This window comes from Rhinolophus sinicus, chromosome 16 (genome assembly GCF_057876585.1).
Source record: "Rhinolophus sinicus isolate RSI-liver-muscle chromosome 16, RSI-T2T, whole genome shotgun sequence".
Classification (NCBI taxonomy): domain Eukaryota; kingdom Metazoa; phylum Chordata; class Mammalia; order Chiroptera; family Rhinolophidae; genus Rhinolophus; species Rhinolophus sinicus.
Genome location: NC_142516.1, coordinates 99,749,059 through 99,765,401, shown reverse-complemented (window position 1 = coordinate 99,765,401; position 16,343 = coordinate 99,749,059). Strand labels below are relative to the sequence as shown.

Here is a 16,343-nt window from a genome sequence, read left to right as displayed (position 1 = left end):
GAGGCAGAAATCTTGAGAGCCATCTTAGAATTTTTCTTACCAGAAGTTCTTATATTTACCCTTTTTAAAAAAGCTTATATTGGTTTTATTTTGTTTTTTTCTTTTTAACTTCTAGAAGTAGATGCTTACTTCATTGGTTTTCTTTTTTTAAATTTATTGGGGTGTCATTTGTTCGTAAAATTACATAGGTTTCAAGTGTACATTTCTATAATGCATCATCTATATATCACATTGTATGCTCACCACCCAGAGTCAGTTCTCCTTCCATCACCATATATTTGATCCCTTTTACCCTTTTCTACCATGCCCCTTCCCCTCTGGTAACCACTAGACTGTTGTCTGTATCTATGAGTTTTTGTTTCTTTGTTTGTTTTCTTGTTCCGTTGTTACTTTCAGTTTTATAGCCCACATATGAGTGAAGTCATATGGTTCTCAACTTTTCTGTCTGATTTATTTCGCTTTGCATAATAATCTCAAGATCCATCCATGTTGTCGCAAATAGCAGTATTTCATCTTTTCTTACGGCAGAGTAGTATTCCATTGTGTATATATACCACATATTCTTTATCTAATCATCTATTGAAAGACACTTTGGTTGTTTCCATGTCTTGGCCACCGTAAATAATTTTGCATACTTCATTGGTTTTCTAATGTATTTTCTAAAATTCATTATAATTTCTTCTTTCAGTAATGTCTTATTTAAAGTATATTTGAACATTTTTAAATGTATGGGTTTCTAAATTAATTTTCCTTTAATTACTCATTGCTTTTCAAGTTGCACTGTAAGAGGGAATATTGACTGTATGATATCAATATTTTGAAATGTGTTGAAATTTTTTCAATTTTCTTATTATAATCTGTCAATTCTGCTTATATTATTGAGGCCATTTTATTTTGTGCACATCACCTCATAACCAATGCATGCTCTTGATCAATTAAATGAAACAAGAGAATCATAATAGACTATAACCACTCAAAGTTTCCCTCCCACCTACTGTTCTCCCCTGACATGCTCTCTAACCAACACCTGGACAGTAAAATTGTGCTTATTCGCCTGTCCCTCTTTAGTATGCGCCAATAACAGCCAGAAAAGCTAGAGGCTTTCTGTGTTTAATGCTTTCACTGTATTAATTGATTTAAAGTTTTTCCCCCAAAATGTATCATAAGTCCACAAAAAACAAAAAGTTGATATTTTGACTATTTTACACATTTAATAATAAATAACAATTTGAGGTGCTTTGTATGTAAATGACATTATTTTTTATGCATAGAAATTTCCTATTGTTATTTATTCTTAAATACACAAAAATATAGAAAAAGGTACATCTGTTTTCCTAAACTTCCTTTCTGGAAATTTCCATTCACAGTCAGCAGATGGAAATATTCATTTGGATATATCTGACCATCGCGGCAAAAGGGTTTTAAACACGCATATCTGATCTTGCCAGCTTTTTACTAAAATCCCTTCAGTGATTTCCCATTTCTTTTAGGGCAAAATCCATATTCTTTGATATGGGGCACTGATATGCGATATGGCCTACAGACCCTGGAGCGCTGGTGTTTGCCCACTTGGCAGCTGCACTTCCCCTCTGCCCAGCTCACTGTGCCCCAGCCGCTCCACCCAACTCCTTGAACCAGCTGCTACCCACTTAGTCTTCCCAGGGCTATTTCTGCTGTGGGGAATCATACTCCTCTACCCTGGTGCCTAGCTAGCCAACTTCAGGTCTCTTCTAAAATATTACTGTCTCAGGGAAGGGAAGCTCTCTCTGAAGCTCTTTGTTCTTTTCCTCCACAGTATTTAGCATTATTAAAATTAAGTAATTAGTTGTATAAGTGGGTTTAACATCTGGCAATTCTATGGGTAGGGGACACCTGTAATTTTACCTCATGGTTGTAATGCTCCTACCTGGCATAGTGCCTGGCACATTGGAGACACGTGAAAATTACTGGATAAATGGATGAATGAATGAACTTGTGTGGTCTGTAAATACTCATGACCTCAAAATGTCATCGAAGTCAAGGATGTAACCCTAGATGTTAAAATGTGATCCAGTTATCACTGGATCTCTAGATATTTATTTGCTATAGAGAACATGTTAACCTCTGTAAGTGCCCAAGTACATTGAGAGAGTCATTTGCCATCAGCTGTCAACCTGGAGAGAGATCCTGGGCAGTGAGCTGACAGAGCCGGCTGTGACCACGTTCCTGTTGAAAGCTTTTGTCAACAGCTGAGATGAGGATGCTGATGCAGTGGTAAGCAGACTGACAGGAAGCTGGAGGGATTGCTCTTGTGTAAGGTGACATGATATGTCCAAAAGGATTTCATTCAGCAGGTTAGAGAGGTGGGTCAAATAACAACACACAATTTAATAAGGAAAATACAGGGCACTGGGCTTAGGTCCCCCAAATCCGTATAATTAAACAAACTGAACAGAATGAGAAACCATAAGAGCAAAACATGTGAAACACATGGAGATTTTAATTGACTGGATGAGTCAATAGTAGGGCGTGCCTGCCAGAGATGTTGATTTGATGTTAGGCTCCTTTAATAGAAGCAATGTGTTGAAAATCTTTGAAGTCAGACCACCCTTGCCGAGCCAGGTCCAGTTCTGAGACGCAGATGTTGAGGGAGGTACTGACAGTTGCATATCACAGATACTTGCAAATCATGTCATATGAAACACAGTTGTCAAGGGCTAGTGATCCTTAGTGAAGGAGATGTAGAATTTGGTAGAATGTAATAGGCCATGAAGCAAAGGGCAGGGCCATTAGATTTGTTCTCTGTTGATCCAAAGAGAAGGTGGAGGGCCACCAGGGAAGTTCCAGGCAAGTGGCTCTCAGGTTAATTTGAGCTGTCCAGCAGGGGAGTGGGCTGTGCTGAGTTCCTTTCTACTAAAAGAAATCACAGCCAGGAAAGGGAGAAACGAGCTTGGGGGAACTCTCTGTCTGCTTAGGGAAGGCATCTCAGGATGACAGAGTCCCTTTCTTCTTTGTGCGGACCTAGACCCTTATTTGGACCCCCCGCAAATTTGGAGTGCCAAGCCAGAAGTAAATGGCCAACTGAAAAATATTTTTGGAGATCTCATCTGTTATATCTAGAATGCCCTCGGGCATTCTAGATATAACAGATGAGATCTCCAAATATGAGATCTATACTAACTCTCAGAGGATAACTCTTATTTCTCTTCACTTTTGTCATGTGAATCACCTTTACAAGCAACAGAGTCGAGGCACAAAGACCATTACTGTGGAGAGAATTCATGTATGTGGTAAAAATTGGACAGGCTGTTGCCAAGGTCCCTCATCACAGAGTTTCTGTCACTCCAGTGGAAGGCAGACGAAAGTGTTCTGTAATCTGGGGCAATTATGAAACGACGTGGGGAATGCCATGAATAGCCTTTACCGTATGGGAAGAAATACAAAGCTTTTCTTACAATTGTGGGCACTATATATGTTTGGTACCCCAACCCAGGGGAATTGCATGCCCTTGGCCCCAGAGGAGGACTGAAGAGAGATTATGAATGGGATGGAGTAAATTCGCCCTCCTAGAGAGGAAAAACAGAGAAGTGCATCTCTTCCTGCTAATGTCTTTTATTCAGTAATTCTCTTTGGATCTACATGATTGAGCCTGTGTTTCGTGAAGAAGCCAATGGTACCTGAAATGAGATACATAGTCAACTAAAAATTGCTTTTTAGTTCTATTTTCCCTGGTTTTCACCTGAAAACTTATTTTCGGGGTGGGGGGCGGGAAGCACGTATATATAAGATTCTCCATAAACTTTGTGTCAGAGCATGAAGTACAATGCCTTCATGAAAATTTTAGCTCAGAGTGGCCACATTTGATGGCACTCATCACTACAGGAAGCAACATTCACAATAGCAAGAGTTGTTTTCTCTGTTATGACAATAAATTCATTGATTAAAAGACTACATTTTTGTAAAGAGATTATACTTCACACTAGAATTTGGTATTAATGAGCATATGGCCATAGCAATTGAAAAACTGATTTGAATTTAAAAGTTTAGGACTTTACAAAATGGAGTTGGGCTCAACATTTATTAGCTGTGTGACTATGGGCAAATGAGGTAAACTTCCTATGCCTAAATTCCTTCATCTGTAAGATGAGGATAATAATGCTTACCTTGAATGATTCTTGTGGGAATGAAATAAGAAAATACATAAAAGCCCCCAGCATAGCAAAAAGCAAGCACTCAGTTAATAGGAGCCACTGACTGAACTGTGGCCAAGCCATTGACATCTTGCAGGATGCAGAGCTGTGGCTGCTTGGAACAGCAGTTGGGGTCCACAGCTTAAAAAGCATTAGCTTTGGGGAGTTCTAATGAGCTCTCTGTTAACTTTGGATTTTCATGGGGGAAAGGATGCATTAATTCCAGTCACTTCTTTAATTAGTATCCTGGTGCTGTAAAGGAAGTAACATCATTTTTTGAAAATTACTTGAATTAGGAGTTTCCTGGTTAAATTTCATTTCAATTAGGAGTTATTACTGAATAGGAGTTAGATTTGCCAAATGCTACCCTGGAAAGTAACTTAGGCACTTCTGTAGTTATTTCCTACCGGTCAATACCATTTAGTACCAGCTTGCAGTTCTGACTAAATGATAGGACCACAGCGTAGTGGCCAGTGGGTATTACTTACTGTGCTCATCAGTTGTCCATTGTTAGGAGTCCTGAAAGGGTTAACGATGTCCAACTATTTCTAGTGAGAACACATTGCAACTCAATGAGAGAATCAGACTCAAAGGTGTTTCTTGGAACACATGAACTGCATGTCACAGGTAGAAGAGGTAGGAAAGAGGTAAGATATGGTTGAGTTACTTAAAGTGCTTCAGAAATGACCCTGATAGAGTATCCACAGGGTTTAGAAGATGGAATATATTTCCTGGTTTAGCATTTGGCAGAAATCACTTAGCATTTGTCACTGGAAAGATAAACAGAAGCTCTGATTCCTGTTCTTAAGAAAATGCAGTTGGCTCCTTCCTTTCTCTATGCTTACCCCTTGGCATTAGACTTTGAAAGAATAGACACAGTCCTTTGTATTTAGTTAACTGGGTGAATTCACTGCACTCTCATCCCTCGGCTATTCAATAGTTCAGAAATAAATATTGCAGCACTTGTGGAATATGTAATATGCATCTCATTATAACAAATGGTAATTATTTAGTATTTCCATAATACTTTGAAAGTTTTTCAGAATAATCATTAATAATAAGTCATCAAATACATAACTGGGCTCAGTGGGCAAGAGAAAAATAAAATTTTGATTTTCCATCAAAAGTTGCAAGCTCAGGAAGAGAGAAAAATACATATGTGTTTTGCATATGTATGTGTATTTGGGACAAATACATGTCTCAAGCGACACGATTGAAAGTTAGTAGATGCACCAGACCAAAATTCAGGCTGCCCACTGAAGCAGGCTAAGGTTTCACAGAAGTCTGCCATCTGCTCCCACTCCCTAGACTTTTGTAGAAAAACTGGAGGAAGCTGTGAATTGTCTGGGCTCTGAGAACATTCCTGCCCCTGGAGTGGAAGCAAAGGAAGGCTTGTGTGAGCTCATGGGGCTTTCCAGCGCTGACCACCAGCGTTGGCAGCCACGAGGTGTCCAATAGTGAAACCGGGCTCTATTGCGACTTCTGTGGCTCCAAGCAGAGGTCACACTCTTTCAAGGGTGACTGAAGTCTTAGGGTCAGGTGGAGATGATGGGAGGGATCTATGCATAGATCTGCCCCATCCCAATGAAGGGGTTGAGGACGACACTACAGTGGGTAGGTTGGGAGGGTCCAGGTTGGTCCTCTCAGGAGGGGCTGCAGGGATGATCCAGGCGAGAAGTGATGAGAAGGCCATCACACTGGCTTCCATAAATCTGGGAAAGGTGTCAAACCTTGAGGTCACATCAGACTATGTTGTGTGGTGGGGGCAGGAACTGTTTCCCCTGCCTTGCTGAGTGGGGGGGGGAGGGTCTCACCTCCCAGCCACACCTCACCCCTCTGTCTTGCGTATTGCCTGGCTCAGACCTAGCCACATCCACTTTCCCTTCCTCTGTCCCCAGGTCGACCATCTGATCTTTCCTTATCTCCAGACAGCCACTCCCGGTACTGGGGGTGTTTAGGGGTTTGCTCAAGCCAGAATCACTGAGGTCGCTGCGGCGGGAGTGGGCGCGGGGAAGAGAAGGACGCGGGGCGCAGCCGTGGTGGGTGCGCCCTGCCAAGAAGGGCGGGGGCGCAGGGCGAGCACGCGGAGAGGAGAAGGAGGGAGAGGGGAGGGCGTGTGAGCGAGTGAGCTACAAGAAAAGGGAGCGCGCCCGCCGCCGCCGCCCTCCTCCGAAGAGAGGCTGGAGTGAGGCTGTGCGAAGCGCCGCATTTCAATGAGGACGGGCCAAGGCACATCCCTGCACTAGCGGCTGCAGCCCAGACGCCCGTGCTCCTGCAGCTGCTGCAGCCCAGCCCCGGCCCCGCAGCCCCGCAGCCCCGCAGCCCCGGCCGCGCCCAGCCCAGCGAGGACAGCACCAGGAGGCTGCCCCGCGCACCGCCACAAAGACCCCGGGCGGCGTCTCTCCACAGATCGGTGCGTGGTTTGCCTTCACTGGGGAAGGGAGCTGCGGGGAAGGCCAGCCGCGGGGTGCCGGGGAACGCGGGCGTGGAGGACAGAGCAGGCGCCCCCCTCGGTCCGCCGCCGCCCCGCCCGCTGTTCCTCGAAAGGCGCTACCCGCCTGGCCAGCCCGGCCCCGCCGGAGGCTGTGTGTGCGGGCGGCCCCGGGACTGCTGGCACCTGCCTCTTTTGTCTGGTGACACCGAGCTTAAAACGGGGAGTCGGGCGAACGGGTCTCCTCAGCTTTTCGCAGTGTTGTTAGTGGAGGAGAGCCATGGCAGAGGCGCTGGGCGAGGTGTTTGTCATTGTCAGAACTGGCCGCGGAGCTGGGACCAAGTCTGCGCCTAGAAGGAGTGGCCTGGCCAGGCCTCTTATTGTGTGTGCTTTGCTGTGTGCCCGGGAGGGTGGTGTGCGCCCGAGGATGGGGGCGATCTGCGCGTGGTGGGTGGCTGCAGTGTGGTGTTGCAAGTACATTTGCAGGCTCTCAAGTTCCTTCAGGGACAGCAAGGCTGCTCTGTACAAATTAGTACCTGCAGTGCTAAAAGCACGCGGAGAGAGAGGAAGAGGCATTTTCCTCCTAGTGGCAGCGCACGCACAGCCCTGCATTGCCCCACAAAAGAGGCTGCTTTCGCAAACCAGGTTTCCTCGGAATCGCTGCTGGATTTGGCAAGGCGGTGCTTGTAGGAGATGGAGCAGATGAAAGGTTTCATTCAAACCGGCCCCCTCCCTCTGCACCTGTGAATGCGTGTCCAGATTATACGCGTTCAGCGGCCACGCTGCAGGCTGTTCCGTGAACACATTTTATGAAATGTTCAAGAAAAATCGCCTTTTGATGGGAAAGGAAAGTAGGACAGCGTTGTAGGTGTGACTCGTCACATGATTTTAAGAGAGGTTATATGTAGGAACATTAGAAAGGACCTACACACATCCTGTGATGTCTGTGTCCAGGGTGGTGCGCGCGCTCTGAAGGTACATGTACCTCTAATTCTAGCGTGTCCATCCACTAGCATTCTAGTCCCGCTGGCAAAAATATGCCTCTGGACTTCCAGGTGCAGCATCTATTTAGACGTGGTAGCATTCATGCCAAATTATTTCTTGGTGTGTGTATGTTGGGGACGGGGGTGGGTGGTGTCTGAAACAGGAACTCATGTGCTCATCTAGAGGAGGATGAACACAGGTTCCTCAAAATGGTGAGAAATCGCACAGAGAACAATCCAGGATGCTGACTTCTTGGCCTGGCAGTGTTTAAAGGAAAATCTCTGATAAGAGCCAGGCCCCCTTCTCTCCCACCCAAGTGCCTGTGATCTGGTGACCTTCTTGGTACCAGGACACATGCAGCCCAGGCCCTTTAGTCACCTATGGTCTGTGAACATGTGGCTGTGTGCTATAGTGGCTTCCGGTCACAGTGTGGGAGCCTGTAGAGGCCCAGTGAATCTTCTTGGTCCAAAGATATGACTAACCCCCCTGGAGTTCTGGGCCAGCCAAGACAAGGGGAAGGGCACCTATTTTGATGCCATATTTAATTACTGGAATGCTAGGGTGTGTAGTGTGGGTTGTGACATTCATGTAGTGTTAGCGTAGCATTGAAAATGATTTCAGGTTGAGTGTGGTTTTTCTTTGTTGCCAACATCAGTGCCTACTTTGGGGCAGGCTAGGTGAAGGGAAGTAGAAGACATGGTCCCTGCCCTGGCTGAATGTGTGATCCAGTCTAGGAAATATGCCAATCAAATAAAACAAAATTAACTTTTATCTAGTTTTAATTCACCTTTTTCTCATTTGCTGTGGAATTCTTGGTTCTAAAAGCCTGTTCCCTCTAAGGAATTCCAGTAATTGCTAAATGATTTGTGACTGGATGAAAGCCCCTTCAGATTAGATTTGTATTCTCTGCTGACACAACTCTGCCATCCTTTGCTAGGGTCCTACTTGATTTCTTTGGGTTTATGTAGATTTGGGAGGAAACCCTACAGTTGGAAAAATTATCACTGGCTTGTAAATAAGACAAAAACCTTCAAGATCCAATCTGGCCTTTATAATTTACAAAGTGAAGAGTTTAGTGAGTTGGCGTGAGTAGTGGCAGTTTCATCTTCCCACCTCACTTTTGGAAGACAAAAGAGCTCCTTTTAAAAACAAACACATTTTAAAAAGTAGGAGCAGTTATACTATCGTGGACAAAATATTGGTTCTGTTCAACTCAATTAATAGCTGCCTGAAGGATGGGATATCAACTGATAATTGTTTTGAAGTTATCGAACTTCAAAATCAATGAAACCAGTTCATACCTACCTATATATGCTGTAACTTTTCCTGGAAAATGCAAATTTAGACTTAAGAGTTATTAAGAGGCATGAGGTAGATTTCGTATTTGGAGGAAAAAAAAACAAGACACTGAACTAATAATCACTCCAGATTTTAATCACATTCCGCTGCCTCCCCTCCCCCTGCCCCAAGTGGGGTCAGCAGTAGCATCACAAACAGGTTAGGACAGTAGAGGCCTGGTGACGACTGCCTCCTCTGTCTGCAGATGAGGTCTTCAGTAGCTCAGCAGCCTGCCCAAGGTCACAGACCTAGTTAGGAGTGAGGGCTTAAGAAATCCCTACTTTACATGCAATCGGGGTCCAGTGTCAGGGGTTCTAGGCCTCTAGGAGACAGCATGTGGAGCAGCAAGGAGGGAGGGACAGCTTCGGAGTCAGAGTAAATCTGGACTCAAACTCCAATTCCCTCAATTATGACTTTGGGACCCTGGATGTATCCCACAGTCACCTTCAGTCACAATAATGTTGCCTACCTCACTGGACTGTCATGAGGTTTAGAAGAGAATTTTTAGCATATTGCACAACCGTTGATTGCTGCATATTAGTGTCAGGCACATCGTAGGCATTCAATAAATATTAGCTTTTCCCCTCTTCATTCATTTCAGGAGGACACAGTCTAGCAGTGCTTTTGAGCATGAATTGTTAGCCACTCTGAATGGATCAGATGTCCTTTACTTGAGGGTCACAGAAAGATCAGGGAGCCTTGGCAGTGCTTTTGCTTAGTTTAGACTGATCTTTGGAAAAGGGACGTCATCTACATGGTGGGATTTAGGGGGCACGTGTAGGTCCTTGCCACAAATTCTCCATATCCTTTATACTCATATTTTATTTCAACATACCTGCAATTTTGTCATTAGCACTTCTTTCCTTTGAATGCTGAGCTTTTCCACTTTCTAGATCGACCTGTTAAAACAAGGATCCACCTGCAAGGGACAACACCACAAGCTTTATCAACTAACCCGTTAGCAAGGATGAATTAATCCCAGGGGCAGCTTTCTGATAACAAGACTCCACAGAGAGTAAAATGGGGACCCTGGGGGTGCGGGCATCTCTTTCAGAAGGTCGTAAGTGGAAATCAGGAGGACTCACCAGCAGCCTCCCTTACCAGAAGGTGGAGATTCTGTTCCCACTAGTTCTCTCTGTGAGAGAAGCAGGAACAAAAAAGCAGATTTTATTAATAAAACAAATTAATACTTCTTACATGCTAGACACTGTCCTGTTTCATGTATATGAACTTACTTGATAGTTATTGTTACCTCTGAGGTAGATACGACTATCATTCCCATGTGTGACTGAGGAAAATCAAGGCTTAAAGCTGTTTAACAAGTAGATTTTTCAGGGTTGTACAGCTAGGTCCAGGTCAAGTCTGGATCAAAATCTTTAAGCCTCGATTTCCTGAACCACAAGACATAAAGCCCCTCAAAGAAGAAGTAACTTTTGTCCCTTCTTGTTATCGTGCTTTTTGTTCTTCTCCCTCTCCTCCTTTTTCTTCTTTTATACTCCAGTTTATCTGAAGCATTAAATGTATTAAACTGGGACAAAAGTAATTGCGGTTTAAAAAGATTAAAAATAATTGCAAAAACCGCAATTACTTTTGCACCAACCTAATAAATAAGTTATGGTGAATTTGCTTTTTAAAATAATTTCTATTGAATATGTTGGAAAATCTTACTTCAGTTGGGAGAACTTACAGATTGATTCCATTTCCTTTCCATCTGGACGCGTGGAACAGTAAAATGTTGACAATCTGACTGAAACACTACCCACCCTTTTTTATTTCCTGGCCCACCACCACTGCTTATCTTTAGCGGAGTGGTGGTGTGGAAGCTTGTTTCCTGCCTGCCACCAGGATTGGCAGGCAGCTCTGCAGGCAGCCTTGAGCTTTGGGGTCAGGCAAACCTGTGTCGGGGTTCTTGGTTCCAGCATTTCTCAACTGTATTACTTGGAGAAACTTAGGAGGGATTTTTGTGTCTTGGTTTGTTCAGCATTACACAGAGATAATACTTTGAAAGGTTTGTTATGACTATTGAAAATGATAGCCGTTCAAAGCCTGATACGTTGTAGGTTAGGTGGTCAGTACATAGGAGCTGTTTCTAATAAAACTGGGGTTGATTAATACATTGTTTCCACGGAGCTGTTCTCTTCTATTTCTTTGTTGCCTTCTTTCTGTCCCAACTTGATAACTCATATTAAATATATCATTAATTATAGCAATATTTCCACCAGCTGCTCTCAAGCTGAGCCTTTCAAATCATGATCTTAAAATAACATCAGTATGTGTCTGTCTTTGTTGCTGTGCCTCATAGGTTCAACTTGAACTCCATCATGTCCTTCGGCAGAGACATGGAGCTGGAGCATTTTGATGAGCGGGATAAGGCGCAGAGATACAGCAGAGGGTCGCGGGTGAATGGGCTGCCCAGCCCCACGCACAGCGCCCACTGCAGCTTTTACCGAACCCGCACGCTGCAGACCCTTAGCTCCGAGAAGAAGGCCAAGAAAGTTCGTTTCTATCGAAATGGAGATCGATACTTCAAAGGGATTGTGTATGCCATCTCCCCAGACCGGTTCCGGTCTTTTGAGGCCCTGCTGGCTGATTTGACCCGAACTCTGTCGGATAACGTGAATTTGCCCCAGGGAGTGAGAACAATCTACAGCATTGATGGGCTCAAGAAGATTTCCAGCCTGGACCAACTGGTGGAAGGTGAGCGCTATGAGATAACTCCCCAGTGGCCCTGGAGGACAGTCTCACATTTCCACATGGTTCTAACCATCTTCCATGCCACCTCTAAGAGGCAGCATTCTGCTGTATGGCTCTGATCCTTACTGTTTCACACGTCTGAGAGTTCATGTTGATGTACTATAGTGTAAAAAAAAAAGCTAATGGTATTAGGTCAGCTAGCTCCTAATAATGGGCTGAGGGGGAAAAGTGTCTTCATTCTACAACATGCTCTAGTTTTTTCTCGCACCCATGCTATATTAGTTTTAAAAACCCATTTTGATATCTTTAATCACATAGTTCATGTTCATTTCTAAATACAAACTGAACTTTTGCTATTGTGATATCTGAAAGTACTTGAACTGAAAATAATGAATGGATCATGAAATTTTAGAGTCGAAAGGAAACTTAGATAGATATCAAACCCATTAATTTTATCAGAGGAGACTGAGGCCCAGAAAATTCAAGTGACGTGTCTATGGTTACATGGTACTTAATGGTGAGGCTGAACCACAAATTAGGCTTTCTGATAATTCTTTCCTATATGATGCTTCCTTTTAATTTTAAAGGATTGTTACCTTTCTATGGTACTTGAGGATATAAAGGGATTAATCTGTTCAGTCTATTTTTTTCAGTCCAGTTTAGGTTAATAGTAATTATCTGCTTTAAACATTTCATGTGGAAATAGGACTTTTGGGTCCATGGATGAGGTCTGGTGTCCTGTGCCCTTATCCCCTACTTTGAGCTACACTCACCTCAGTACTAACCCCATTGGAAGAGGGCATAAAGCCTTTAATCACCTTAGAAATCATAAGCGAAGGAAAATGACTTGCAGAGAAAAGACTGGGATTAAATTCATGCTAAGGTGTAAACAAAATGGCTGATCCTCTTTGGAGAGTAGGTTGTTCTAAGACTGAGGTCTCAAGGTCCTGGTGAAGGAATACATAGCACAAAGGAATGTGAGAAAGGAAGTCTGGAGGTTGGAAGTACTTGGTTTCACCCTGAGTTCATCTTTAATCCAGATATGTTTGCTCAGGCCCTGTTGTCTTATTGGCTCCTGAAGGAATCCCATGCGTGTAATGACTTCCCTGTCTTGTGCAGGGAGCAGGAAGCATTTCTTTCAGCCTCCTGTGGAGTTTTGGGCTACTCTGCCCTGACCGCACACTGGAAAGCACTCTTGTCCTCTTTTGGAGCCAGAGTTTGTATGTGATACAAGACTGAGGGCTTCTGTCTTTCTCCCAGTTTCTTTCCCTTTCTCCCTTGGCAGGCATGCCACTGCAGTCACAGTATGACTGGACTTGTGAGGGTGCAGAGGAGCCTGGCTTTGGTGTGTTTATTTTGTGGGAATTCACATCTCTTTTTGATGACTTGTCATCCTGCCAAGATGCCTGTAAACTTGGCCTTTTTCCTTCTATTCAGATGCTGGAACTTCCAGTAAATTAAAGGGGAAGAATGAACTTGAAATCTTTCTGCATCACCTTTGATTTTTGTGCCCTGTCCTTTGCATGACCTTGAAAAATGCAAGGATAAAGAAAACATTTGGTGGGATATTCCAAGGGATCTGGATAAAGATCAAATGCAAAGTCAAGTGCATGACCAGTCAGCAGACCATCCCTTTGAGGGCTGATGGAATTGTAGGGAATGTATGCCACTGTCTCCAAAGCACATGCTAAGAGAGCCAGAGCTGACCCCTCACTCTGTTCTAGAGTCACATGTGCAGCATCTATGGGGGGAGGGGTACTTCAATCAGTTTCCCACCCCAGCATGATCTTTACTGAAAAGCAGCCAGACTTATTCCCATGATTCCCATCCATCAAGGAGAGGATGTGAGAGGTGGAAAATGACAGTACTTTACATTCAGGGACCAGCAAAGTCCTGGCATACTTCCCACAATCTTCTTTGTCAGTTTTTTTTAACACAAAAGAATGCCTGCTCTGAGAGACAGAGGATAATAATGATAGCTCACCATTATTGAGCGTGGTCTTGCATATATGAACATATTTAATTCTCACAGTGATCGTAGGAGGTAGGTGCTGTTATCGCCCTAATACTAAGATGAGAAAAGTGAGGCACAGTATGGTTAAGTGATGTGTTCAAAGTCACACAAGAAGTGGTAGAGTTAGGGTTTGAACCCAGAAAGGCTCGTGTCAGCGCTTGAGTGCATAACTGCCAGTAATGGGATAATGAGTGGGGTATACTTAGGGGCTTTAAATTAAATTTTATTGTATTAGCTTCTTGAAAACAAATGTTTTTAACCATGACTCAATTCCAGGAATGACAGAAACTGCTGCCAGAAACACTTTAATATTTTCATTTGTGTCCAAATACTTTTCTCCCCAATCAATATGAAGTAATTGCAGATTGACTATTCTGATGTTAAAAAAATTACCTTTTGCAAAAATATACTTTTTTTCTAATTGAATGAATGGGTACTTAAGTACAGTGTGTAAGTTCACAGATTAGCTGCATTTTCAAAAAAAATTTCAGTTTAAGCAGATTTTTTTCTCATTTAAATAAAACACTCATAATTAGCATGCAGCCACACTTAGTTTTGTAATAGCTGGAAATTCATTTAGATTTCCCTCTTTGTCAATTATATTTTTGCTTAGTCGGTTAAAATGCAAACCATATGCATTAGGTTTGTATCTCTCACTTTACATACTAATTTTGTATAAACTTCAGTACATGTTATTAGCTTCTCATTTACCCTTCCAATATGATGACGTTTGAGTTTTAAATTAAATCTATTTAACGGTTTCAGTAACAAGCATATTTGATTTGCAATTATTTATTTTAAGTTTGTTCTTTCTCCCTTATCTCAGACTAAAAATTTTGAATTACAATGATGTATGAGAGTTTATTTAAAATGGTCTCATTGTCACTTGCACTGTTTTATTATTATTACACATAGATTATTATGTGTAAATTTGGTTTAACTGTGTTGAGAGAGCTGGCGATAAGGCTGAAGTGTACATGTATGAGTGAGTGTGGTAGGCATGTATGTGTGTCTATCTATACATGTATGTATGTACACACACACACACACACACACACACACTCTTAAGAGTAAACCAAGGACAATATTCTGAACTGCTTCAAAATGGACTGAATATGATTTTTTAAAGAATTATTTTAGTTTTTTATTTTAGTTGACATATAATATTATATTAGATTCAGGTGTACAACATAGTGGTTAGACATTTACATAACTTAAGAAGTGATCACCCAGTAAGTCTAGTACCCATCTGACACCATACATAATTATAACTACTTGTATGTGTGTACCACCTCTTCTTTATCCATTGGTCTATTGCTGGATACTTATGTTGCTTTCATATCTTGGCTATTGTAAATAATGCTGCAGTGAACATAGGGGTGCATATTTCTTTTTGAATTAGTATTTTGGGTTTCTTCAGAAAAATACGAAGAAGTGGAATTGCTGGGTCTTTCTTGTTCTCTTGTTATAGCCTTTGTTTTAAAGTCTATTTTGTATGATATAAGTATTGTGACCTCAGCTGTTTTTCATTTCCACTTGCATGAAATATCTTTTTTTCTATCCCTTTACTTTCAGTCTGTCTGTGTCTTTCGATCTGAAGTGTGTCTCTTGATCTGAAGTGTGTCTTGCAGGCAGCATATGTAAGAGTCTTGTTTCCTAATCCATTGAGCCACCCCATGTCTTTTGATTGGAGCATTTAATACATTTACATTATTGATAGTGTGTAGTTATTGGCAGTTTATTATTCATATTTTTTATCTTATTATTTTTCTTCTTCTTAAAGAAGTCCCTTTAGCATTTCTTGTAATACTGGTGTGGTGGTGATGAACTCCTTTACCTTTCTTGTCTGGGAAGCTCTTTATCCGTACTTCAATTCTAAATGATAGCTTTGCTGAACAGGGTAATCTTGATTGTAGGTCTGTGCTTTTCATCACTTTAAATATTTTGTGCCAATCCCTTTTGGCCTGCAAAGTTTCTGTTGAGAAATCAGCTGAGAGTCTTATGAGAGCTCCCCTGTAAGTAACTGCTTTTCTCTTGTTGCTTTTAAGATTCTCTCTTTGTCTTTAAGCTTTGGCATTTTAATTATGATGTGTTTTGCTGTGGGCCTCTTTGGGTTTATCTTGTTTGGGACTCTGCATGATTCCTGGGCTTGTGTGTCTGTTTCCTTCACTAGATCAGGGAAGTTTTCCATCATTATTTCTTCCAATAGGTTTTCAATTCCTTGCTCTCGCTCTTCTCCTTCTATGATGCAAATGTTGGTATATTTGATGTTGTCCCAGAGACCCCTTAAATTATCCTTATTATTTTGGATTCTTTTTCCTTTTTGCTGTTTTGATTGAGTGTTTTCTGCTATCTTATTTTCCAAATTGGTGAGTCGAACCTCTGCTTCACCTAATCTACTGTTGATTCCCTCTAATGTATTCTTTATTCCAGTTATTGTATTCTTCATATTTGAATGGTTCTTTTTTATGCTTTCTATTTCCATTTTTATGTTTCTTATTTCTTTGTTAAAGTTCTCACTGAGATCATTGAACACCCTTATAACCAGTGTTTTATACCAGTATGTCTGGTAGATTGCTTGTCTCTATTTTGTTTAGTTCTTTTTCTGGAGCTTTGTTCTGTTCTTTCATTTGGAACATGTTTCTATGTCTCCCTATTTTGGCTGCCTCCCTGTGTTTATTTCTATGTATTAGGCAGAGCTTCTATGTCTCCT

General features: G+C 42.2%; 1 protein-coding gene across 3 annotated transcripts in view; it reads left to right on the top strand.

Moving 5' to 3' along the window:
* Window positions 1-6,330: 6,330 nt before the first annotated feature.
* Window positions 6,331-16,343, top strand: part of DCLK1 (doublecortin like kinase 1) — a 321,063-nt gene continuing 311,050 nt past the window's right edge. The window contains exons 1-2 of one of the 3 annotated variants that reach the window (XM_019736471.3): window positions 6,331-6,582; window positions 11,225-11,619. In XM_019736471.3, coding sequence (XP_019592030.1) covers window positions 11,244-11,619 — 376 coding nt within the window. In that variant the 5' untranslated portion in view covers window positions 6,331-6,582; window positions 11,225-11,243. The remainder of the gene's footprint in view (window positions 6,583-11,224; window positions 11,620-16,343) is intronic. The other 2 variants (XM_019736467.3, XM_019736468.3) reach the window with 2 other exon arrangements.